General features: G+C 40.5%; 1 protein-coding gene across 4 annotated transcripts in view; it reads right to left on the bottom strand.

The window, feature by feature from the left end:
- PTPRZ1 (protein tyrosine phosphatase receptor type Z1) overlaps nt 1-26,358 on the bottom strand; it is a 192,235-nt gene that overhangs the window by 125,328 nt on the left and 40,549 nt on the right. For all 4 annotated transcript variants that reach the window (XM_084642258.1, XM_084642257.1, XM_084642260.1 and 1 more), the window contains exon 2: nt 20,447-20,512. In XM_084642258.1, the coding sequence (XP_084498384.1) occupies nt 20,447-20,512 (66 nt within the window). The remainder of the gene's footprint in view (nt 1-20,446; nt 20,513-26,358) is intronic.

Below are 26,358 nucleotides of genomic sequence, written 5' to 3'. Positions count from 1 at the left end.
CACATCATCCTCCTGCTGCTCCCTGTGGATTTTATAAGGAAACGATAATATAGTATGGCCTGGAGTGGCCATGACCAGAGGGAGTCACTGGTAGCTCAGCTTCATTAGAACTGCACATGCAGGGAGCACCTGCAGTCAGTGCATCTGTGGAGTCACAGAGCTTCCACAGTCTGGTCCTCCTGCCTCTCTAATGGCACTCACAGGGCATGGGGATGAGTCACACAGACTATTCTGTGGGTTGGCATGGCAAACTCTGCCCCCCATCCCCAACAATGGGAGCGTCAGTGGGGGGAGCCTGAAGAGGATTTCTTCTCACTAGATCCCTTTTGCTAGATGTTGTTATCATCAGGTATTGTCCCACTCCAGTCCCTGTGAATGTAGCAAGCAGTGCAGTACCCAGGGACAACAGCATGAGGCTATCAATTCAATCTCACACCAGAATTGATTATCTTTTTGTTCACTCAAACTCTTGTCAATATTATTTATTTTATAAATAAATTTTTATTATAAATTATTATAAATTATTTTATAATTGAAGAAATCCAATTACAAGCAATTTCAAGAAATATTTGGCCATTTAAAAAATATACTCCTCCCACCACCACCCTAAGAAGTAAAGAGCAAGCAAGATGTAATACCTGGTCTTGGCTTTAAATAGGTATGCAATTTAATTTTGTATTATGACAAACTGCTTAGTGATGTACAATAAATATTGCAACCACTCAAACCATTGTGATTCCCTAGCTAATAATGATGCTGCTGATTGTTAAAAAATTGGCAGTTATAGAACTTCTGATGTTCCAATTAGATGATTATTTAGGTTGATGGGTTTCTAGTATAAAGAATTATGTCTCACATACTAGGATATGAAGGAAATTCATTCAACACGTTAATCAATTTAAGCTTACTACATTTTAATGGATCTTGAAAAGCAAAATATTTATTTTACAAAAATGCTGTAAACAAATTGACACAAGCAATAACAAGTCATGTCCTTTGTACCCAGTAAGACAGAAATGCTTGTCGTAGCTGACCTTCAAAATTAATTTACAAATTTTCAACTGTGATGGTCTAATGAGCACACGAAGAGCATCTTATGAGGGAGCCAAAGAAAAGAAAAATTTCCATTCAAGAAATGTGACTTGTATTTTGGATTCTTATGAAGTATTGACTTGACAGCCATGCACAAGCCAACAGAAATTTTTGTTCTCTCGTTTCTGCTGGAGGTATTGTTTCAAAGGGGGTCATTGCTTTGCAAGTCTGACATCTACTTACATTGTTTAAAAATCTTCCAAAGCCCCTATTAGAATAATGGATACTGACATATATTTCCTAATTTGCTTCATGATTTAACTACTGTGGACAACTGTAATCAACTGCTGTTTCAGAAAGGGTGTTTTGTTTTTTTTAAAGGCTTCTTTGAAAAAAAATTGCTTCATTGATCTGAGATGTAATCTGCATCTGTGATGGTATAAACAATATGTCCTGTGGGATGACAGTATAAATATTTAATGAATAACTGCAAACTGCCTGTTACATGAGTTGCTTAATGCAAAAACAGCCTTTACTGAAGTTGCTTAATGAAAACTTTGAAGAGGATTTATAAATAGGCTTTAGGGAACATTGTCTCTGTAGGAACTGTATTTAAATTGAAGTTTTTCATTTTTAAATTACAGTATTGATATCCAATATACATTTTAAAGGACACTGTCAGCTTGAAACCCAGTCCGTTTTTTAAAATTAGATGAACAAGTTTCAAGTATTACACCTCCTCCTGAGTAAGGCTGCCAATCTTTGAGGTTTTATTATTACATTTCCTTTTTATATATATTTCTCCTCTACATTACTATGCAACTGATCCACATGAACACAAAAAGGAAACTGGCTTACTACTCAGGGGACACAGAAAAAATGACTGTATACAAAACGTTGCCAAATGACCAGTAAAACAAACTGAAAAATCAGACTTTTCCTCCACTAATCACATTCAGTAATAGTAGTCTTAAATGTTCTAACAATAGTAGGAAAAAATATTTTCAGAGTCTGATTTTCATATGTCCTATACAAAAAAGTAAACCCGATGCCAATTTAGAAATTACTACTAAATGAACATTATTAAACCAATGAAAGTTGGTTGCAGGTATATTGGATAACAATGCTGGGCTTCCTTAGCTACTGTAGTCCTGTGGTTGTGAAGTTCAGGTAGGGGCCCCCCAGACCACCTCACCACCCCTCTGATGGCCCACACCTGATCAAGGAGCACTACACACTAGGTCCCATGCAACCGCTTCTGAAAGCCAAGTGGGCCTGAATGAAATAATACTGTCAAGGTTCCTCCCCCACTCTGAACTCTAGGGTACAGATGTGGGGACCTGCATGAAAAACCTCCTAAGCTTATCTTTACTGGCTTAGGTCAAAACTTCCCCAAGGTACAAAATATTACACCCGTTGTCCTTGGACTGGCCGCTACCACCACCAAACTAATACTGATTACTGGGGAAGAGCTGTTTGGACGCATCCTTCCCCCCAAAATACTTCCCAAAACCTTGCACCCCACTTCCTGGACAAGGTTTGGTAAAAAGCCTCACCAATTTGCATAGGTGACCACAGACCCAAACCCTTGGATCTGAGAACAATGAAAAAGCATTCAGTTTCTTACAAGAAGACTTTTAATAAAAAATAGAAGTAAATAGAAATAAAGAAATCCCCCCTGTAAAATCAGGATGGTAGATATCTTACAGGGTAATTAGATTAAAAAAACAGAGAACCCCTCTAGGCAAAACCTTAAGTTACAAAAAAAGATACACAGAAATAGTTATTCTATTCAGCACAATTCTTTTCTCAGCCATTTAAAGAAATCATAATCTAACACATACCTAGCTAGATTACTTACTAAAAGTTCTAAGACTCCATTCCTGGTCTATCCCTGGCAGAAACCAGCATATAGACTGACACAGACCCTTTGTTTCTCTCCCTCCTCCCAGCTTTTGAAAGTATCTTGTCTCCTCATTGGTCATTTTGGTCAGGTGCCAGCGAGGTTACCTTTAGCTTCTTAACCTTTTACAGGTGAGAGGAGCTTTCCCCTGGCCAGGAGAGATTTCAAAGGGGTTTACCCTTCCCTTTATATTTATGACAAATACTAACTCCTGGAGGAGAAGCAAGCTCCAGGAGCCAGAAGGACTCCCTGACCAGCAACACCACTGTCGGCAGAGGGGGAGGCCAACTAGAATATATATCTGGATATCCGTAAACAGACGTTACATACCCCATATAAGACACCTGTGTTGCATTCTTCTCCTGTTTAAAATTACACCACATTGCATGGTGAGGAAAGAAGAGCAGAATTTCTAAATTTTCGAAGAGGTATATGCAGTAATGAGCTGCCAAAATCTTAACCGGTTCCCTATAAAAAGTTCTGGTTTAAGGGATGTGCCCCAGTATCTATTTTTGTACCAGTAGGGTTACCATACATCCGTATTTTCCCGGAAAATTTCCTAGGAAAACCCTAAAATTTAAAAATTCCTCCCGGACAGCGATTTAAGAACCAAAAAGTATGACATGTCCGGGAAAATACGGAGGTATGTCAACCCTACCTAAAGTTCTTTTTTAAAAAGATGGGTCTGAACTAAAATGAGCTCCGTTTCACATGTGTGGGTCCCCGCCACTCCCTGGGGATGTGCTAGGGTGACCAGATGTCCTGATTTTATAGGGACAGTCCTGATTTTGGGGTCTTTTTCTTATATAGTCTCCTATTACCCCCCCACCCCCGTCCTGATTTTTCACACTTGCTGTCTGGTCACCCTAGGGTGTGCACATGTGTGGGTCCCAGCTGCTCCCTGCCTCCCTCATTGAAGCAGGTGTGCAGGGTTACTGCCCTGGGAACTGCAGGGCACCAGTGGACGTGGGGCCAGCTGCAGACAGGGGCGTGGGCCAGGGCTATCTGGAGGCAGGGGGTGCGGGGCTGGCTGCGGGCAGGGCAGGGGGTGCAGGGCTGGCTGTGGGCAGGGGGTGCGGGCGGTGGCAGGAGGCGGGGGTGCAGGGGTGGCTTCGGGCAGGGGGTGTGGGGCTGGCTGGAGGCAGGGGCTGGCTGGAGGCAGGGCAGGGGGTGCAGCGGGGGCTGGCTGCGGGCAGGTGGTGCAGGGGTGGCTGGAGGCAGGGGCTGGCTGCGGGCAGGGTGGTGGGTGCTCACGGGGAGAGCGGCTCAGAGCAGCCCAAGCAGCAGGACGCAGCCCAGGTCCAGCAGAGCAGCTGGGGACCCACCAGACAGCAGCGGGAGCCCCAGGGCCAGGGGTCAGGGGAACAGCAGCAGCAACAGGGCTCGTGCCCAGGGCCAGGCGGCAGCCCACATGGCTCCCGCAGCGCAGCGCCCCCGGCGGCCGGAGGAGGAATTACATAACTTCCAGGCCGGAGCCCATCAAAGCCTCTGCGCCCCCTGCAGGGAAGCGGGTTAACAGCCGGTTCTAAAACAGCTTCAAAATTTAACAACCGGTTCGTGTGAACCGGCTCCAGCTCACCACTGGGTATATGGGGTCTTACACACAATTCAGAGTTTGTGTGCAACTAAAAATCCCCTGTAACTTCCTTGGAAAATGTAGGTACCCCCGCATGTGTACTAACATTTAGGTTACCAACTTACATGCAATATCCCATGCCTCTAGTGATCACAGGTTATAGAAGATCAATGATGAGGATTTTTCCATCCCCACTAAAACAACAAGGAGTCCGGTGGCACGTTAAAGACTAATAGATTTATTTGAGCATAAGCTTTCGTGGATAAAAACCCCACTTCATAAGCTTTCATGGGTAAAAATCCCACTTCTTCAGTTGCATCTGAAGAAGTGAAGTTTTTACCCATGAAAGCTTACGCTCAAATAAATCTATTAGTCTTTAAGGTGCCACCGGGCTCCTTGTTGTTTTTGTGGATACAGACTAATACGGCTACACCCTGATACTTGACTCCATCCCCACTGTATCCTTTATTTGAAAAAGTACAGAACTAGGTAAGAGCTCTATTCTGTAAATGGCTAAGTGCCCTCAACTCCCAATCTCTTTAACAGAGGAATCAATACTTGAAAGGATCAAGTCCTAGTATGTTTGTTGTATTTTAGTATATAAGAATATCAAATGAAATATTCTCCCAGGATATTATGCTTACTGAAGGGTAGCCAAATCCTATCTGACTGTAAAAATTAGGGGATAATGAGCTGTTCAATGAAAATAAAATTGTTTGGTTTTTAAGCATTGTACACAAAAGGGTGGTGAGGACATGCTGATGCTAGCTCAACAGTTTTACAGTAGTTATTAGTTTTTACAGCTCTGCTCATGCTCGGTTGATCTGTTTATAACTATGCTATCTTTAGATTCATAGGTTCATAGACACCAAGGTCAGAAGGGACCATTATGATCATCTAGTCTGACCTCCTGCACAACGCAGGCCACAGAATCTCACCCACTCCTGCGAAAAACCTCACCTATGTCTGATCTATTGAAGTCCTCAAATCGTGGTTTAAAGACTTCAAGGACCAGAGAATCCTCCAGCAAGTGACCTGTGCCCGGTGCTACAGAGGAAGGTGAAAAACCTCCAGGGCCTCTTCCAATCTGCCCTGGAGGAAAATTCCTTCCCGACCCCAAATATGGCGATCAGCTATACCCTGAGCATATGGGCAAGATTCACCAGCCAGATACTACAGAAAATTCTTTCCTGGGTAACTCAGATCCCACCACAGCTAACATCCCATCACAGGCCATTAGGCCTATTTAGACATGTTCACTCTAATTTATCTGGCTATATTATGCCATATCACTATATCAAGCAAAATAAACCTAATATTATCCATACATGATACAGATTCAACACCCACTACAGTGCAGCCACCTCTGGGAAGGCAGGCAGGCAGGCATCAGCCAGGTAGACAATTGGCATGTAGCACAAGAGTAGAGGGAGGGAAAGTGAATCACCAAGGACAAATATTTTCTGGTTTACTAGTACAGGTGATATGGACTCTAGTGCTGATGTGTACTGTTTAAAGATGACAGTAGAAGGTGTAGTAAAATGGCAAGTTGGCAAATTGCTCTCCCATGCTCTCTTATATACTTAAAGAGCAGTGGATACCAGGAGGAATGCAGATGGTTTGCTAGTGCTGGTTGGCCAGCAGTATGGGCTACAAAGCTTGGCTGCACTGCTGAATGAAGCCAGTAATTAAGGCATGACAAACTGAGGTAGTCCATACTGACGCACAAACCCTACAGAAGATAAAAGTAATGCAGATTCAGAATATAGGATCCTAAGGCTGACTTAAAAGAAAAGTCAGTAGACTCCAATTACTGAAAATCCAGGTCAGTGGAAGTTCCCAGCAGCTTGTGAAAGAAAATTCTCACACCCATCAGCTGTACATTGTGGACATCTTTTACCTTAGATTGCGGTAATGAACTCATGTTCTTGTGTTATCTCTTGAGCTAATGCAAAGTTCAACAATCCAACAGGAAGAGCATGAACACAAAATAAATTTGATAGAATCTTAAACTTCCTTGACTGCTGTTGTGTAACCGTTGAATACCCATGTAGCAAGAAGATCTTTAATGCCCACACAAAGTACACAAGCTCAAGTTTTCAAGACCTCCAAAACCATTTCCATAGAGTAATTTGTATTGAGCCCTTTGGAAGTATGAAGGGCTGAAAACAACCCCACTTGGATCTGACCATGGGGTACAGGAAGTCTGGATATTCAGACCCAAGTCTTAGATCACTAAGACATCATCTTAGGTCACCAAACAGTCTCATGTTTGATGGATTAGACCACTCTCCCTGCAGTGCTGTGGTAACCTGAAATAATAGCTTTGAGAGCATCAACTGCCCCATTCATGTCAATAACGTATTAAGTCTGAAGTCTCATGACAATTAAATGTCAACATTAATTTTCACTGATGATCAGTTTAGCTGAGTCATGTTAACATACTTGCCACTTTTTGCTGTCATGGCAAATAATGGGGAGGAAGGTGCAGTGGGGCTAGTAGTTTCTGTGCAGAAACACTGGAGTGACCCTATACGCATCTGCTAAAATCTCCAACTTCTGTCCTGATAACTTTTACAGGACAGTGTTGCTATTTAATATTTATGCAGGCCTTTATTTTAGTCCTGTAAAATGACGGGACTTTTATAATGCTTAAGCAGGAAAGAAGTTTTGGAAATTAGCAGTATTTTGGCTAGGCTGCAGAGAATTGTACGAATCAATTCTTATATCTTGACTCATGCTCAGCAAGTCAATGGAGCTACACCAGGAATGAACTTTGCTCACAGTATAGGAGTGAGACATGTAATTGGACAGTTCAGAAGACTATGAAAAATTGGGAATTGTGCTGAGTACAGCATTAATTATCCAAAAATGTTTCCACTAACACCCAAACAAAACATACTGTTTACTCTTCCAGTAATAATAATTACAAAATCTAAGGTTACAGTTGCTCTTACTCACAGTTGTCCAATCTTACAGACTTCACTGGAGTTAAACCAGTACATCCAGGAGCAGAATTCAGTCCTGTTGTGTAAAAAATATTTTTCAAAGAAACAGAGCAGAACAAACTGTAGTTCTGAGATGCTATTTCATTTGTTGCATCTGTCACAATATGTTACCCAGTGTAACTCTCTGCAGTGAAGCAAAACATGACAATACAACATGAAACAAATTATGGTACTGCAATTTACAAGCATCTTAACTTTTGGAACAAACATATTCATGTTTATGTTAGAAAATCTATTTATGAAGTGAATAAAATATTGTAGAAAAATTGTATAACTTTGTTAACAAAGGATTCCATAAAGTGTTATTTTTTTTAAAATGGACTCCACTGTTTGGGCATCAGTTTAGCTGTGGCTAGCTACAAATTTAAGATTTTTCTTTTATAATTTTCATACAGCTGGAGACCAACCACTCCTAATCTGCAGAGATACATTTGCACTCCAGGAAACAATGTGTATCAAGAAGAGGGGTTGTTTTTTGGAAATGACTGATCAGTTGTGAGGAAGTGGATAAAGCCTTCTAGCATCCTTGAAGAAGATAATGAACAAAAGGAACTGTTGGGTTTAACTGTTCTACAGTAATGCTAATATTTATAAACTGGTCAGCTGATTTGAAAAGCTCACAAGTAGTTCATAGATACACACAATGTGAGGGGGGGAAAAAGACAGAAAAAGAAGATTCTGAGGTACTAGACAGGTGACCAAAATGTAAAAGGAGCTCCAATAAGCACCTACTATAATATCCTTTAAATTGTAATAGAGTAGGTAAATGACTGGCATCATTATATGACCTTTTAAAATGTGTTGCTGATTTGCTGGTGGGTTGTATGAACTCTTGCAGACATTCCAACAGAATGCACCATGGTAACCATGCTGGAGAGTGTCTGTGACATTTCGGGAAATGCAGCTGAGGAGAGGATAAGCACAAAGATAGCCAAGGAAACAGAGTCAGCTGGCTCCTTTTCCAGTGTTGGAAAGAGTTTCTCCCTAGAATACAGTAGACAGAAAGTAGCAAAGTGACAGCTATTTTATAACTAGTATGTAGACAGAAGGACTAGGCAGGAAGACACCAAAAGGCCAGCCAGAGATAATTTACTTTGGGAAAAGAGAAATAGGCTCCATGGAAAGAAAGCAAAGCAAGAGACACTTTGAAAAACAGTGGTTGCGTCACAGGAGAAGAAAATTGGACAGTGTCGGCAGAGTCACAAATGTAAATGCTAGGGAGGGCTAATACAGTGAAAGGAGTGTCTTGAGAAAACACAGGCACTGAGTGCTTCTCTAAACTGGAGCCTAATTGAGAAGGAGGAGTGAATGCACAGATCACAATACGAACAAGTATATTTGCAATGCATCACAGAAATCCCTTCCTCCCATGAAGAAGTGAAGTACTATTAGCCCCATCTTACAGATTTTGTCTCAGAATTGAGGCATAATATGTTAAAGTGGCTTATCACATTGCAGGTCTGTGGCAAAGCTGGGAACACAACCCAGATCTCTGGACTTCCCAACCTGTGTTAGGGGCCAGACCTCTATGCCCAGTATATTACACTGCCTTAGGCCACACAAGAGGCCAGCAGCAGGTCTCAACTCCCCATCTGCTTTTCCTGATACTCCTGACTAAGGGCTCCCTCTGAACCCCATTTTCTTGAGATTTAATGCTGCCCCTGAATGGGGAGTTTGAAAGGAGTCCCCCAACTGCTGCTTTTTCATGCTGCATGCTGGTTCCTTTTCACGCACTTGCATCTCTTCATGAAAATCATCCCATCTCTGTCTCTGTCCTTACTCTCTCCTTGCCTCAGCCTTCCTGTCCTGTACCACCTTTCACACATCCTACTCAGCCTTCCCTAATATATAGAAAGTGCGTGTAATTTTAGGACAAATCATTCAAATGGGGGCGAGGGGCAGGGCAACTGAACCTCAGATGGGCTGAACAAACCCTGCAACCAGATTATCATCTGTTACTCTCACTGGTAAGAGGACAGACATTGCTCTTTATCTGGCCCTGCATTCATATCCAATAACAGATTTTGGCTAACAGTCAAGAGTTTTGATTAACAGTCTCTCACTAATCGTTAAAATGTGCTGTTAAAGATTAGTTATAGCAGGTTACTATAGTAATTACTATAGTACTATAGTAATACTGACAGTATAGCAGAGATTTACAGGTAAGGGGAATCTACAGATTTCCCTATTTAAATAATTGTACTTTCCCCCCAATAAAACATGCTACATGCTATCCATTCTGCTGTGTGCCACTCTTCTTCTTCACCCTGTTCTGGATATTCTGAAGATGGGTAAAATGACAGATTAAGGAGTTTGGGAATCTGCATTTCATATTTAAATCCTAGAGATCACTCTACTCAGAATGCCAAGGCTCACTTCACAAATAACATATTCCAAAACACAACTCTAGCCTTCTTGAGTACCTATCTGAGATAAGCGAGAAGGTATCGGTCACTAAGCAGCACTTTTTACTATAGATACCTGCTTTAAAAAAAATTCAAAAGAAAAAAATACAGATGGAGGAGTCATCCAACCAATACATTAAAACATTTACCAGTCTTGATTGTATGTATGCAAGAGTGGCCAGAGACTTTAAAAGTAGTTACTAAATCCATGGTTACCCGAGACACTAGAAAATAATTTGCAAATAACTGGAGCAATTCCAAATGCCCCACCTATCTGATGTTGAAATACTGTAGCAAAAGTTTGTGCACCTTTTGTCTTTTAAACAATCAAATAAAATAGTGTAGGATTTTTTGCTTGTTTGTTTTTAAATCTGTAGAAGAAACGGCTGCTGATCTGTGACAACCCAACCTTGGCCTGGATTAACTCTCTGTTAAACTAAGAGACTTCAGATATTTAAAAAACAAATTCCTAGTATCCTAAACTTCTAATTTGGGTGTCTCTTCCCAGCCGCCAACCATCTTTTCCAGGTTTCAATGCTCTCACCCCTCTGTCTCTCTTTGACTGTTCTTGTCTGTTCTGAGGGGGAGACAAACCTTGCCTCCCTGGTGGAGCAACAGGGAGCAAATCTCCCAGAAGACGACCCTCAGGAAGGTTTCCTCTTCCTCATTTTCCCAGGGAGGGAGTGATCAGTCCCTTTATTTTTATTCCCCCACCCCCCAATAAACTACTTCAACATTTATTGTCTCTCAACGACTCCTGATCAAATGTACTCATCTTACAAGTATTTTTTTCCCCAATTGCCAGCCCTGCAGAGTCAGCCTGAGATTTAAGTCAAGCTGGTTTCTTGCCTTGCCATGCATTACCACCAATGATAATAGAAGGTTTCAGAGTAACAGCCGTGTTAGTCTGTATTCGCAAAAAGATGCATCTGATGAAATGAGCTGTAGCTCACGAAAGCTTATGCTCAAATAAATTGGTTAGTCTCTAAGGTGCCACAAGTCCTCCTTTTCTTTTTAATGAAAATAGAAAGGCTGTAAACCACAATAGGTCATTATTGACACTTGGATAACCCCACTGGTGTGAACAGGTTCTCACAGGTGTAGTTGTATGGAACTCAGTAAACAATTCTGTTGTTGATGCACAAGGAGGAGGAACAGGAACCAGCTCACTCTCTGTTAGTTGTATTGGATCTGAAGTCCTAACTGGAGCAAGAGCAGCAAACACTTATTTTTGACACTAAAGTGAGCAGATATGACTCTGAATATGAGGAGGGAAGTGATCTGTTGAGTAGGAAGGTTCCATTTTTATATTGTCACTATTCAGTAACACTGCACTTTAAACCCATGAGTCTAGGAAGAAATTAAGAATTTAAATTTTGTGGGGAGATACTTTGATGTGCAAGAAAACACAAAAAATGTACAGAGAATCTAGAAAACATTGAGTTTCTCAAACTATATTGCAATAAATATATACAATATACAATCTATGACCAAAAAGTGGAGTTACATGAACGTGGTCTGAAAAGTCTTTAAAATGTCCTCTCTAGGCCTGTTATTATCCCCTGGCCTGAGTACCTGAAATGGCACATGGAAGGGAGTAAGACACCCAGAGTGTGTCCCTGTACAGGCTTACCTGGATCTTGGGCCCTGACTCTCTAGTCTAGATACTCCCCCTCAGAGCAGACAGGCTGCCATGGAGAGGAAGATCTGACTAGTGGGTTTAGCCTTGGCTCTGCCCCTCCAACACTTTGGCCAGAATAGATGAGCTTGTGGTGAAGTATTGTCATTTGATGCTGGTATAGGCCAGCAGCAAATTATCATCCCACTGTAGCAATGAGGAAACATGGAGGGAATTTTGATTTTTAGAGGTATAAGTCCTTCCCTGCACTGTTCCTGGCGCAGTGCACAGCTGTGCATCACCCCACGCAAGCCCTAAATATGCAAATCAGCTGCAGAAACTCTTTAAGAATGTTCCAAAACAGTAATAAATAAAATTTCAATTTTTGTCAATAGGGGATATTCATCCTCCCCTCACTTCTATATCAATCTAAGCAGTTGTTCATCTGCCTCAAACTGGATCCAATTGAAAGGGAAAATATACGTGTGCACCTTTGAGGTTCACAAAACTCTCCAGTGTAGAATATTCCAACATACTATGCCCTGTCTGTGCTTCTCCCACCCTCTGCCTACTCCCCACCCACCTGCACTGGGAATGCACGAGACATTCAGCCCCTGCTTAGACCACCTACCTTGGGGACAAGGGCAGGCTGAGAAGGCCACTGGGGGAAGAAGTCTTACCCCTCCTTATATCCCTATGAGGCTTTATAGGCTAGGCAGTGATCTGTTCCATGAGATTTTACACTTGTCACTGAATTACAGAAGGGATCAATTGTGTGACTCTTCTTCATGGTATGAACATTTATACAAGTAGTCTTACTGAAGCTAATGGGATTACTCACATGAGTAAATGCACACACCAAAAGAGGATCATAACTGGACCTAACCCAGTGGAATTGCTCATGGAATAAGATACTGACATGAGCATGAGTAAGGGTGACAGACCAGGTCCTAAGTTTGTAGGGCTCTGATATTCATCAGTGCAGAAATCTATTTTGGTTTGTGGTTGACAATAACTTCACGTTAAGCATCTGCACATTTTAGAAACAAGTATTCCTCAAGCAGACATCTTGCCTAGTGTAGCATGGCTTGAGTATGCTTACAAGTGAGAAATAAATCAATAAATTATATAGGAGGACGGTTTTATTATCCTCTTGAAGTGCAAAAATGCTTAACCACAGCACATACTCTACTGTGAGGTGATCCCAGCATGCTTGTTCCTTTTACTTCGATGCATGTCCCAGATAAGGTAAGCTTAGAAAAAGCATTTGGCTTAATATCGCCTATGTCTACCAGGTACCACATATACCGTTTTGAGCCTTGCCTATGAAATTTTCATCAAAACATTAGTACCATACTTTACACAGGCACATTCTCACGTGCATTCTGGATCATCTGTAACTTTGAAGCACCCTTTAAAAAGATCTAGTTAATGAGACGATGTGTTGATTCTGAGCATTACTCACCTGCTCCATTGCCTTTGCATGCAGCAGTTACAGGGGCCAAGTGGGGATGGGATAGGCCTCATCAGAGCAGGAAATTTTGGCAAACAGATCACTGCAGTCTTAATTGTGAATCATTAGATGGCAGAAGATTTTAGAACTTTATGAAACTGGGGACAAACATGAGCTGGGGTCATGCATGGGTCATGTCTTTTATCTTTGTTGCTTTCATCTGCTACAAGCATCCAAGACTGAAGGGCCACGTGCAGCCATACAAGGGTCCAATTTATTAACAATATCTGCATCGTGTACTTAGTTTTCCACCCAATTTATGCAAAAAATTGTTGATTGCATCAAAGTTAAATAAGCTGTAATTTGCTGTTACAAGCCTTCTTTTTTTGTGCTCAAAGACCAATTCTATTGTAACAAAAGAGGCAGCTTCCATTTGAATGAACAGGCTCTTTTGAACTATAGCTTTTAGAGGAACATAAGGGCCACATATATTTGACCATAAATATCGTTATTTTCTCATTTATTTTACATAATGTTCTTTGCTTGTTTCTCATTGACACAGTCCATCCAGAGATTTAAAATGGTGTTTTCTCCATGGCCAATAATGTTTACATGTAATTGCATATCAGGGAATACCGCATTCCTGTGATGCGCTGAAATGTGTAATGTTGTAATTTCTGCTGCTGAATCATCAGCCTGCCCAAATAAATAATAATGTAATAGACTTTATAATTAATGAGCCTGTGAATTGACTGACAAAACACTGGAGCTATCAGTGACCACATTGTTCAAATGGAAACAAATGTACAGAATGAACTATCATGCAAGAAGCATTTGGACAGCCTCCTAAGCAAACAACCTACTAGAAAAATGAAGCTAGCCTTTGCTGAGCCATTTTTAAAATCAGATAATCCAAAAATCCACACTATTTTTATCTCTTATGCTACAACTTTCATTAGGGTGGGACCCTCCAAAGCACAGTAGTATAGGTTTTTCTTTGTTACTTACAGCACTGATCTATCATTTATTATTATAATATATGGATACTATCACAGTGATGTATTTCCTGCGGGATGATAGAAATATCAGGTCTGATCACAACATTATGCCAGTACTGCTATGGTAGCTAGCCAGCAGAAATAAATACAAAAACGATGTGACATGCACCCTCTCATTGGAGCCCAGATGAATCCATGCTTCCTAGTTTCATCAGCCCTTGGCTTCTCTTGAACCTAAGTTTCCCATGTGTCAGCACCCTGCCATCTCTCACTTAGTCCTGGGAAGAAGGAAGGAATTCATTAGTTTTCTTTCACTGGGGAAACCATCCTATTAAAAATGGTATTTAAAAATTGCAATCTAACCACAATTTAATAGGACTTAATTACAAGAGACAGATCTTCACCTTGTAGGGGTATAAATAGGAGCAAAGTCCCTCCCCCCAACCTACCAATGCAGCTTTCCCATATCAGGCATAGGGAGGAGAAGCTGGGGTTATGACCCCAGGGCTCCACTCCCAAACAGGTGGGTGCGAAGTGGGCAGAGCGGGGTGACGAGTGGGTGGAGCCTCAGTTCTGCACTCCTAATCCGTAGGCAAACCCAGTTTAGCTGGCACATGGGTCAGGGGCGGATGGGGTTGTAATCTGCTACTGGTGGGGAGTGGTAGTTGATTACTTCCCCCTTATTCCCAAGGGAAAAAGTTAGGTCAGCTCTCTGTGCGTCACAATTCCTTCCCTGAGTTCCAGCGGAGGTGGCACAGCTATCTGCTGCCCCCTAGAAGAGTGAGAAATAGAAGCACACGGATTCCTAAAATATTCATAGAGTCAAGGCCAGAAGGGACCACCCTAAAACATCCCCAAAATAATTCCTAGAGTAAATCTTTTAGGAAAGCGTTCAATTTTGATTTTAAAATTGCCAGCGATGGAGAATCTACCAAGGCCCTTGGTAAATTGTTCCAGTGGTTAACTACCTTCATTGTTAAAATTGTATGCATTATTTCCAGTTTGAATTTGCCTGGCTTCAACTTGTAGCTATTGGATTGTGTCATACGTTTCTCTGTTCGACTGAAAAGACCATTGTCAAATATTTGCTTCCCATGTAGGTATTTATAGACTGTAATCAAATAACCCCTTAAATTTTTCTTGGTTAAGCTAAATAGATTGATCTCCTTGAGTCAATCTCTGTAAGGCATGTGTGTTGTAAGCCCTTTATCATTCTCATGGCTCTTCTCTGAACCCTCTCCAGCAACAAAGACTTCTTTTTCTCGCAATTCTAGGACACTGAGTATGCCACAGAATTTACCCAGTCCTGAGGAATTATGCAACAGGATCGAAGGTCAAAAAACCTAAAGTTGGGCACCTAAGTCCATACATACGCAACAAACAGAACTGGAAATCTAATACAGGGGTAGGCAACCTGTGGCATGTGTGCCAAGGGCGGCACGCGAGCTGATTTTCAGTGGCACTCACACTGCCCGGGTTCTGGCCGCCGGTCTGGGGGGCTCTGCATTTTAATTTAATTTTAAATGAAGCTTCTTAAACATTTTAAAAACCTTATTTACTTTACATACAACAATAGTTTAGTTATATATTAAAGAATTCTAGAAAGAGACCTTCTAAAAATGTTAAAATGTATTACTGGCACGCAAAAGCTTAAATTAGAGTGAATAAATGAAGACTTGGCACACCACTTCTGAAAAGTTGCCAACCTCGATCTAATAGAACACCTAAGAAAATCAGGTCACTTTTAGTTAGGAGCCTAACTATGGATTTAGTTACCTAACTTTAGGCACTCAGGTTTGGAAATTTTGACCTATATTTCCAGCACTCACAGTTTCAAAGATAAGCTTCTTAACATGAACTGAATGTGAGCTGGACCAGTGATGTTTACTGTAGACTGAAACTGACCACCTGAAACAGTAGCTCCAGCTGATATGTTGAATTATGGCAATGTTAATGTTAACGTTGCTAGTCGTTTTACCGCTGATTGTTTTCACAGTAAAGTGCTTACCCATAATTGTCAGAGGCTATTGGCGTGGGTGTGGAGAGGGACATCAGGAGTCAAGAGTTGCAGATCTGGTGAACTAGTTGTTCAAGACCCACCAGAAAAGGTTCAAAATTATCTTCAACCCAGCTCAAAAGGAGGGAGGAAAAGAGATGCATCCTTTGCAGCGCCAAAAGCCTCAGCAGCCCTCTGAATTCCAAACTACTCAACAACTCCCACCCCTTCCTGGACACTCCAGTCTCGAATGACCTCTTACCCAGTAGCCAGGGTGAAAGTTGGAGCTTTTGACAACTTCCGCAAGGCAGTTATGCATTGTCCTGCTGCACACTGGGAGGCAGCATAAACTGAATATCAAACAATAATACAAAGACTACTGAATTGGTTGTATTATTCATTTACATATTAAATTCAACAAAATGCCTCCCTTTTTTATTTACTGGAAAATTGGGCAGAATTTCCAATTTTAGCATAATACTGCACTGGAGTCCTACAAAAGCTAGGGACCTCATCAGAGAATTTAGATCCTGCTTGAGGCACATGGGAACATGAATATAAACAATAAATCCCTGACTGAGAGTAGAATTTCACCAAGAGAAAAAGGGATTCTTTGTAGTAGGAGTCCATGTTTATGAGGTGTATACACAGACTTGAAACTTCTTAGACCACATTCATCCAGATATATCAGAAAAGCTGCAGCAGGCCACTTCTTCCAGCTAAAATTATGTATTTAAACATGGCATCTATAAAAAAAACTTTCATGTAGATGTCACAAAAATAATTGAAACTCATGTTGCTTGTTTCACAGATTGAATTAACATAGGATTGCCCAGTCTTAGTAATATTGCTGTACACAAAGTATATATAAATGTTCATTGTCCACCAAATAACCAATTTCACCAAATGTAGTTACTCAGTATACTTAATTTTTTCTCTGTAAGATTATCAGTCTCATTATTTCTTAATATATTGACATATATATGTCACTACTTTACAAAATGCTCTACACTGGACAAAGTCATTTCATCTGATAATTTAATGCTCAATTATAATCTTATTGAAATAAAGATATTTACTTAGTAAAATAACTGTTAGGTACATTTTTCTGCTTCATGTATTACAGATACACCTACAAATGCTCTTACATTTCTTGCACCTCCAAAATTCAACACTTGTGCATTCAAACCAGCTTACTTCACATGCAGATTTATAGATCTATGCATGCAAATGCATAGTTTTGTGCACAGCTGAAAATTGGGGCCTAATAAGAATTATGACATTATTCAACAAACATGTATGCCTTCAGAGTACAATTTTATTTATAACATTTTATTAAGAGCCTAATTTAAAAGATATGTGAACAATACCATGGTATATGAAGGTGGTTTATTATTAAATTACATTTTCAGGAATTCTGGAAGGGAGATTCAAATTATTCTTTCATTTGTCCTATTCTAGATCAGTTCATATGCGACTATCATCCCACTGTAGCAGATGGGCACCTTCCAGAAGTGCATTAAGGAAGGTGACTAAATATAGGGTTACCAGATGTCTGGGTTTCCCCTGACACAGCCTCTTTTTTGAGGTTCCTTTCTTTGTCCGGGCAGATTTTTTCAAACAACAGGAAATGTGTGGGGGTTTTTGCAGAGCAGACAAGCTGTAGCTCAGAAAGAGCCCCAACTGGTCCACTTTCTGATTGGTCCCTCTCCTGCATTCGCAGCTGATCGGTCCATTCCCCTGCAAGCCACAGCTGCCGGATCCCACCTACCCAGGCCCCGGCTCCCAGCCTTGGGGAGGGTGTCCCACAGGAAGGTGCTGATTGACAACTGTTGCTGCGTCCTGGGCTTGTGCCTGCTGTCCTGCCACTGCCCCCCACCTCCAGTAAGTACCCCTACCACAGGTATCCCCTTCAACACCCCCATCTGTACCCCCTCTGTCTTCCCCTCTTCCCATTTAGCTCCCTCCCCTCCTCCCACATGGTGTCCTCTTTTTGATAACCTGAAACATAGTAACCCTAGACTAACATTTGTGGGCAGGGTGAAGTTTGTCCAAACCTGGCTATATTACAGTTTACTAACAGAACAGACTTACAGGCCCCTGTTTTTAAATAGGCTGCCTAAAGTGAATTATACAACTGCAGGACAGGGAATTCTTCTACCTCATGCTGATGAAACTCAATGTTTGGAAAGCCCCAAAGGCCCATAAGGCTCCCACAAAGCAACAGTCACAGAGGCTAATTTCTCAGGCTCCTTAGTGCTCAGGATTCAAGGCTATCAAATCCAAGCATAATTTGAGTCTGAGCAAAGAATGAGTACACTTTCTCAGTTTGGGCTGTACATTCAAACTTGCACATGCAAGTTTATGCACCAAAACCCTAGTTTCCATATACAAACAGGCATGTGCATACATAAGTACCTAGTATTGTCAATATTGAGTTTTCAGAAATCATGAGTCAGGCCTAACAATTCATGTGACTGGCTTAAAAATGTTGAGATTTAATAAATAAATAAAGGTTGGGTTCTTTTTATTTGCCTTCTGGCTTTTGAGCCTTTAGAATGCACTCAGGTTGTTACATTTTTAAGCTGTTGTCTGCAACCATGAGAACTAGAAACTTACTTTTTAAAAATGAAAGCTGCAGTTTTCATGTAAACTCTTGACTTCAGGAGCTGGAGCTTTAAGAAACTCACGAAATATCACGAGAGTTGTGATAAAATCATGAGAGCTGGCAAAATTGAGTACATAGGCAAATTCAAGTTTTGGTGACAACAAATGCATCCAAAAGGAGATACTTAGAAAATGTAAGACTAGGAAAGACTTTGCAAAAGAGTCTTAGGAGGTCTCATAGCAACAGAGCTGTGTTGTTCAGCTGTGCAGTGTTGTCCCAGCCACATACAAACGGCTCAGAGGTTCACAGAATCATAGAATATCAGGGTTGGAAGGGACCCCAGAAGGTCATCTAGTCCAACCCCCTGCTCGAAGCAGGACCAATTCCCAGTTAAATCATCTATTAGGTTAAGTCTATCCATCTGAATGGTATAGATCCAGTTTTTAAAAAATCCGGCAGAGAGGACGCCCATGGATTAGAGGTGTTACTGCAGTCCTGAGGGTCTAGTAGCAGCTGCAAAAAAGCTCAGATGGTGTTTTGTGGCCTAAGGGGAGGTTCTGTCCTTCCCTGAACCCCATACCAATCCCCTGTGCAAAGGTCCTTTACTAGTTCTTTGCACAGGGATCAGGATTTGGCCTCTGAGCATATGCATTCTTTGTGTTCAACTCTACTTCTTTTATACAGAGTAATGTTTACAAAAGACAGAGAAGGATTTTGAATAAGAAATGTTGTGCTGATTGATCTCACCCCTGGATACCATAGCGCAAAGTATCCGAGTAGGTGTTTCCATTATAAACTCATTGTTAAGAGGTTTATGACTTGCTTGCTTCAATTCTCTCTGGGCTCATATTTGTTAGACATGTTCTACCCTGGAAGAAAAGATTTTGCCTTACAAACTGAGAGACGGAGACTAAAATCACTTTAGATCTATTTTTTTTAGATACAGAAAGATTTGAAAAGTTATCCTTGGCTTCAGAAACTTTTTGAACTAAAAATATATTAAAAGCATAACTGGTGCCTTTTGAAAGTGACTAAACAAATTAAAGCTATACAAAAAGGACGTGGCTATGTACAGCTACTATAAGTTACTTTACATTTTTTTTAAATTGGTTCTGGGTAAGATGTAAGTAACATTTTCGAACAAAATTAACATTTCAATATGTCTGAAAGATGACAGTCCTTTATAGCAAAAGCTGGGAGCCAAATCCTGAAGTTCTTATACAGCCCACCTGTATAAATCTTATTCACCTGTTATTCAGTCCATACTGAAGACAAGTGGGTAAATCCCAAGAAGCACTAAATCCCTTTCCTCCTACAGATGGGAGCTCTGTACCAGACTGACTGATCCTGAGGATGGTTAAGTCAGTATGGTACCTGGTGTGGACAAGACACTCAGCTGCTCCAAAGATGAATCCCACAGAGTCCCAGAGTGGACATAGAGCAGGTACAGGTAATTTCGCTACCCCTCAACCAGGACTTAGCCAGTCATGGCCCATCTGTGTGCTTTACATAATCCCCAAATTGTGATATACAGGTGATGAGAGAGAACGCCTAACAATAGAGGGTGAGTACTCAAGTCTTAAAGACAGTTGAATGTTAAACGACTTTGCTTAATCAGGGCCATGCCTTTTTGAGCGTAACACATTCAATTAAAACAAATCTAGCTTGTTCTATGCAACTGAATCAGTACTTGTTCCTGAAGCTTTCCAGACTTAATTTCAAACTCTGTATATATAATTCAGTCCCCAGTACAATTTTAGCTACAGCTATATTGCAGAATCCAGGAGTTATAATAGTGAATGTGAAATATCAAATCAAAATATTACCTTCAGTCACAAAATGCATTTACCTGTATAGGACCAGTCGATCTCTTCAATCATTTTTCTCTGCTGTCTATAGTATCCATAAACCAAATCTATAAAAAAAACACAGTAAGAACAGAAAAGTATCAGTAACAACAACAACAAAAAAAGATGAATCCACAAACAAGTTGTGATGCTGGTAGACCAGGTACCAGTTCATGCCAGAGCTCCACCCCAATTCACTTGTATGTTAGTATAGATCAAAGTGATTGTTAAAGGTATGAGTATATTTGGTGTTTAAATGTCTTGAATACTAGTGGGATGTTATTTGCATTGTTTTTACTTATCTGTATCCCGTTATAACGTTGTAACAAACATTTACATTGTGTATACCCCTGTGACTAAATAACCCATCTAATGAGAAAGAAGCCTTGTGGAATGAAAATGAAGAACTTTAACAGAAAAGTGCTAACTTCAAAGCAAGTGGCCATTGTGTGTGATGATCAGAGGTCAAAGACTCAAAATACATTCTTCACTCTCCATTATCAAAGGAAAAGCCCATGTGGGTAATGACATTGTCAGCTTGTTTTCTGTGAGAAGAAGCTATGAGCATGGACTCAAGGAAAAGTCCTGCATCTCTGGACTGTTTGGACTCTTACAAGGAAGTGTACCAGATGCAAAACAGAGCTCCTCAGACACCTTTTGGGTATCCTGGAAAAGACTTTTGGGAATTATTTGGGAAAGACATTATTACATTACTGCCAACATTTGGAGTTACAAACTGTGACTCACCTGTGCCTATATTTAACCTCTCAATAACTCATGTCCTTTCCTTAGCTAATAAACGTTTAGTTAGTTTACTATAGAATTGGCTGCCAGTGTTGTCTTTGGTGTAAGATCTAGAGTACCAATTGATCTGGGGTAAGTGACTGGTCTCTTGGGACTGGAAGCAACCTAAATTAAATATGATGTAATTTTTGTGATAAAAGGTCACATACCAAAGTCTGGTTTGTCTTGGTGGAAAGATAGACTGGAGAGGCTAAGGGGACTGTCTGTGACTCCACAGTTAGACCAGTATCGTGATCCACGAGTTCAGTGGCTTGGTGAAATCTAATTATAGAACACCCCACCTGTTTGGGGTATCTGCCCTGTTTTCTGACACTCTGCCCTGAGGTAGGCACTCAGTCGTGAGCTGTAGCTCACGAAAGCTTATGTTCAAATAAATTTGTTAGTCTCTAAGGTGTCACAAGTTCGCCTTTTCTTTTTGCAGATACAGACTAACATGGCTGCTACTCTGAAACGCCAGACAGTATGACACAGGTGAATTATCATGTTTAATGCCTACACATTATTAAATTCACCTGTTTTAGATTTTGAATGGTAAATATAGACTAAATAGAACACTAGTGCCATCAATATTGCAGTCTATCGGTCTTATAAGCAAATATGCAAAAAAATAGAAATGTATTTGGAAGTTTTATTTGAATGTAGATTATTGATCAGTTTTAAAGCTTTAGCTTATCCACATTTGATATACTTGTAGGTAGCAAGACTAGTGAAATGAATCTTTCTTCTTTCCAGTCTTCATTCCATCCCCATTCCCTTCTTTCCATCACATCTATATTTCCACTTTTAAAAGTACAGCAACTGGCACCAGAAACTCTCACTTCCAGAAAACATATTCTGTATTGGCCCTTCAGAAATGGTCAATTCTGGCTCCACTGAAGGCAGTGGGAATTTTGTCATTGACTTCAAGGGGCCAGGATTTCACCCTAAGTCTTTCTTTGTCCAGCATGTGACTAGTGACTTCATTTGATGATAGGGAGAACAAAGCTTTCTGCAATGGAATTTCAGCACTGAATAAAAAATACTACTAAAAGTGCATATTATACCTTGATTTGTGTAGTTTTATTTGTAGATGAAAATCCACCATTAAATAACCTCGGACCAAACTCTGCTCTCACTTATGCCCATACAGCTCCTGTGACTTTATTAGTGTGCACAGGTGATAAAAGCAGAATCTGGGCCCTCACATTTAGACAGAGGTTGCAGGAGTTTTGAGAATCCCGGTCATATTTTAGGGTCATAATCCTAGTGTAGCTTCTTTAAACATTGTTCAAAAGAAGCACACTGTAACCTACTGAAGAAACAATTAACTTAGCAGGCATACCAAGTGCATGTACTGATTGTCTTTTTTGGGGGAAAATGCTGTATAACTCTGCTCATATTGTGCCATTGATAAAATTTTACAAAACAAACAAGTTAGCTCAGCAAGGTCCATGTATTATTTTCACCAGGATCTCTGGGAGAAAGCCATCATATACGGTGGATTATAGGATATTACAATTATAGTTCCTTCTGGGCAAGAATATTTTCATATATATATCATAATATTTTCCACTTGTTTCCCTGGAAGATTCATGTTGCTAAGTCTGACAGGACACCTGTATCATGCACGTGACTCGAACTCCTTTAAGATATTTCTCCTGAAATCTTGTACACCCACTGAAGTCAACAGGAATTTGGTGTGCACAAAGACAGCAGGATCAGGCCCTTACGAGGCAAAGTGGTAAATGAGCTATTTGTAGAGTACTTCTGGCATCTTGCACTATGCATCCGATGAAGTGAGCTGTAGCTCACAAAAGCTTATGCTCAAATAAATTTGTTAGTCTCTAACACAAGTACTGGTGATACAAGTGCTCCTGTTCTTTTTGCGGATACAAACTAACAGGGCTGATACACTCTACAAATAGATTTCAGAGTAACTGAAAGCGACGGCCAAGCCATGCGTTATGTATATTAGCACTTTTTCTGTACCACATTTTCAGACAATATGCATTTGCTAGTGTTTTCTTTTAATCAATATGTAAAAGAAAGCTGTTTAAGCCCTGATTCCCAGGTGTTAGTTGTGGTCTCCAATTTCCTCCTTTATCTATTGTTCTCCTAATTGTTACTTCAAACAATCTGTGGGGCATTCATATGCTAAAGAAGCAGAGTTTGGGCGTGAGAGAGTACCACCACTTTTAAATTCCATACAGAGGTCTGATGGACAAGGAGTGATAGCTTCAATGAACAAGAAAAAAGGAGAAGGATTCACTTTTTTTTGTGCATTATACACTTTTATACCCAGTAAATCCTGTGGGAAGCCTGTATAAATGCCAGCGGATTTTCTAAGTTCATACACCTTCTTTACTCTGGTTTCAGAGTAGCAGCCGTGATAGTCTGTATTCGCAAAAAGAAAAGGAGTACTTGTGGCACCTTAGAGACTAACAAAATCTGAATGCATCCGATGAAGTGAGCTGTAGCTCACAAAAGCTTATGCTCAAATAAATTTGTTAGTCTCTAATGTGCCACAAGTCCTCCTTTTCTTCTTTACTCTGCTATTCACCTATTGTACTCTTTTCAAAATGCTCACAGAAAACTGATTTACAAATACTATGCTTTCCAACATCTGCAGTTGTTAACTTTTTTCCTATTGCTTTCCTTCCTTTTTAAAAAATTGATATAGATAGATATTACACAGAGAGAGAGAGAACAAACTGCTTTTGAGGAAGGTGATGGTGGAAGTACTACACAGTGGAGGAGGGGAGAGTTAGAGAAAAGAGGGAGTGTGTGTGAGTGAGAGAAAGAGAGAACATAAACGTAACAGTTTTTCCTCTGTGGTACGGGTGTAATACTACTATGGGAAAATACAATAATGCTTTGTGTAAACACTTGATGTTGACCAGCTGACAATGTATGGACAAAATAGGGGCGGGATATCTTTGTATAATTTATTGTGTGTTATAATTAGCAAATCTACAACCACTTTATTCCTGGTTACCTGGGAGTAGGCACCCATGTAAATGCAATGTTTTATTGTGCTTAAATTAAAAATTTATTTTAGCTGAATGGAAGAAGAAAATAATTTAAAAAGAGGGGGAAAATATGAAGTCAAAATCTACATTATTAGTAACTAATTTCTGGACCGAACGCTTGATTTTAAAAATTGATGGCAGCATGGCTTTTGTAAAATTGACCTACAGTATTTCATCCAACACCTAAAAATAGTTTTAAATCTATTACTGGAGGATTTATTTTATAAAGCAAAAATACTTCATGTTTCCATGTGCACATAGGCTTGCATGAAGCTACAGAACAGGTTTCCACAGCTTGTTGATTTATTCGTACAGCAAGTTGGCGGAGTCATAGGGTCATGGTTTAGCCAGTTGCATGACTACTTTTCTATGAAAGTCAGATAGGAATGAAAAATAATCAAAATGCTTTTCCTTTCCCTATTCCCACATTTCAACTGGGCCAAAAATTTACTTGTGAGGCTGTGAAACTAATTTTCTTTTATTTCTGCAAAAATGGATTTCAGTAGTGCACATCGCATTTCCATTGGCACTTAAGGGACATTTCTGGCAAGAGGCTACACTGATCAAAAGGAGGTTACTACCAGGTTGACTCATTTGTTGTTGACCTTGTTGCATGTTCCAGTCCTTAGCCAGGAGAAGAAAATGGAGGGAGATTATTTTTCTGGTTAAAATTGCAGAACTGAGGGATAGCTCAGTGGTTTGAGCAGTGGCCTGCTAAACCCAGGGTTGTGAGCTCAATCCTTGAGGGGACCATTCGGGATCTGGGGCAAAAATTGGGGATTGGCCCTGCTTTGAGCAGGGGGTTGGACTAGATGACCTCCTGAGGTCCCTTCCAACCCTGGTATTCTATGACTGAGAATGACAAGATCTAGTAGTTATCTTTCATAAATATAAATAGCCAGAGTCTCCTCTCACTTACATCAGATTTACCTCACCAGTTAAACCACAAGGTTAGCTCCATTTACCTTAGTGAAGTTACTCCTAATTTACCTCTGGGTAAGTAAGATTAATAAAAATTCTGGGCTGACTCAATTAAAATGCAAAAGTAAACAACAAATAGTTCTGTCAATAAAAACAAAAACACTTCTATGCATGTGAACCTCACATTTGTTCTGGCTCCTTTATATTACTGACATTGGGTAAAGGGGCCAGAGGGCATAAAGGGACTTTAAAAACCTCAGATCCAGCCAGGAACCCTCCTCACAAGCCCCAACACAGGAGACACTGCTCATGGCAGAAGGGGCATGTTGGGATAGGGCCAGAGCACATAGTGCTGCAGAGATTCTGAGCAGGACTGCTGCCCAGAGGGCACTGTGAGGAGGCTGCTGTATCTTATTCAGGCCCTTAGGGCTTAGTTATACTGCGAATCACTCCAGCCACCAGAATCAGCAGGGCACAAAAGGTAAATTAAAGCCAGTTTAGCTCCCTTTTCCCATGGGCTGCAGCTTCTTTGGCTGTGTCTTTAACAGGACTAGCATAGAATCTCATCTTAGATATGAATCTGTCATCAAATAGCTTATTTATAGAATCTGGGCATATTTAGAGAACATCTCATTTCTGCATTTATGGGGTGTTCTGAAAATAAAGGACTGTAGGGCTGATGTTCCATACATATAGAATAGAAGTTAATTATGCATTATTCATTCAAACTGTAAATGTGTTTTGGGCCTGAAAAATCTCATGTCTCCCAGTATTTTCCTCTAACCCCAAAATATAATTTAAAAAAGCCATAAAGATGGGCTCTAAAGTAAGGCAGGTCTATCTTTGATGGAGGTATGGAGACTGATGCTGCTCCCATTGAAGTCAATGGGAGTTCTACCATTGAGTTTAATGGGACCAGGAGAGAGCCTATGATGAGTAAGGCAAGGAAAATTATGGGAATTTTCAAGGTTCCGTTAGGCATCTAAAGGAACCCCTGAAAAATACCAATTAATTATTCCTTTGATAAATCCAGGTTCAACGCTTGTGTACTCAAAGAGATCCATCTGATTTCATACTTAGGAAGGAGATGGACTATGGTAGACAAGGATTTTATTTAAAAACCATGGGCCAAATTTCGACCTTAGTTATATTTCCTCAATCCTCATTCACTTCACTAGTGT

The sequence above is a fragment of the Lepidochelys olivacea genome, assembly GCF_965140295.1.
Source record: "Lepidochelys olivacea isolate rLepOli2 genome assembly, chromosome: 1".
Classification (NCBI taxonomy): domain Eukaryota; kingdom Metazoa; phylum Chordata; order Testudines; family Cheloniidae; genus Lepidochelys; species Lepidochelys olivacea.
This window is presented reverse-complemented; position numbering and strand designations above follow the sequence as displayed.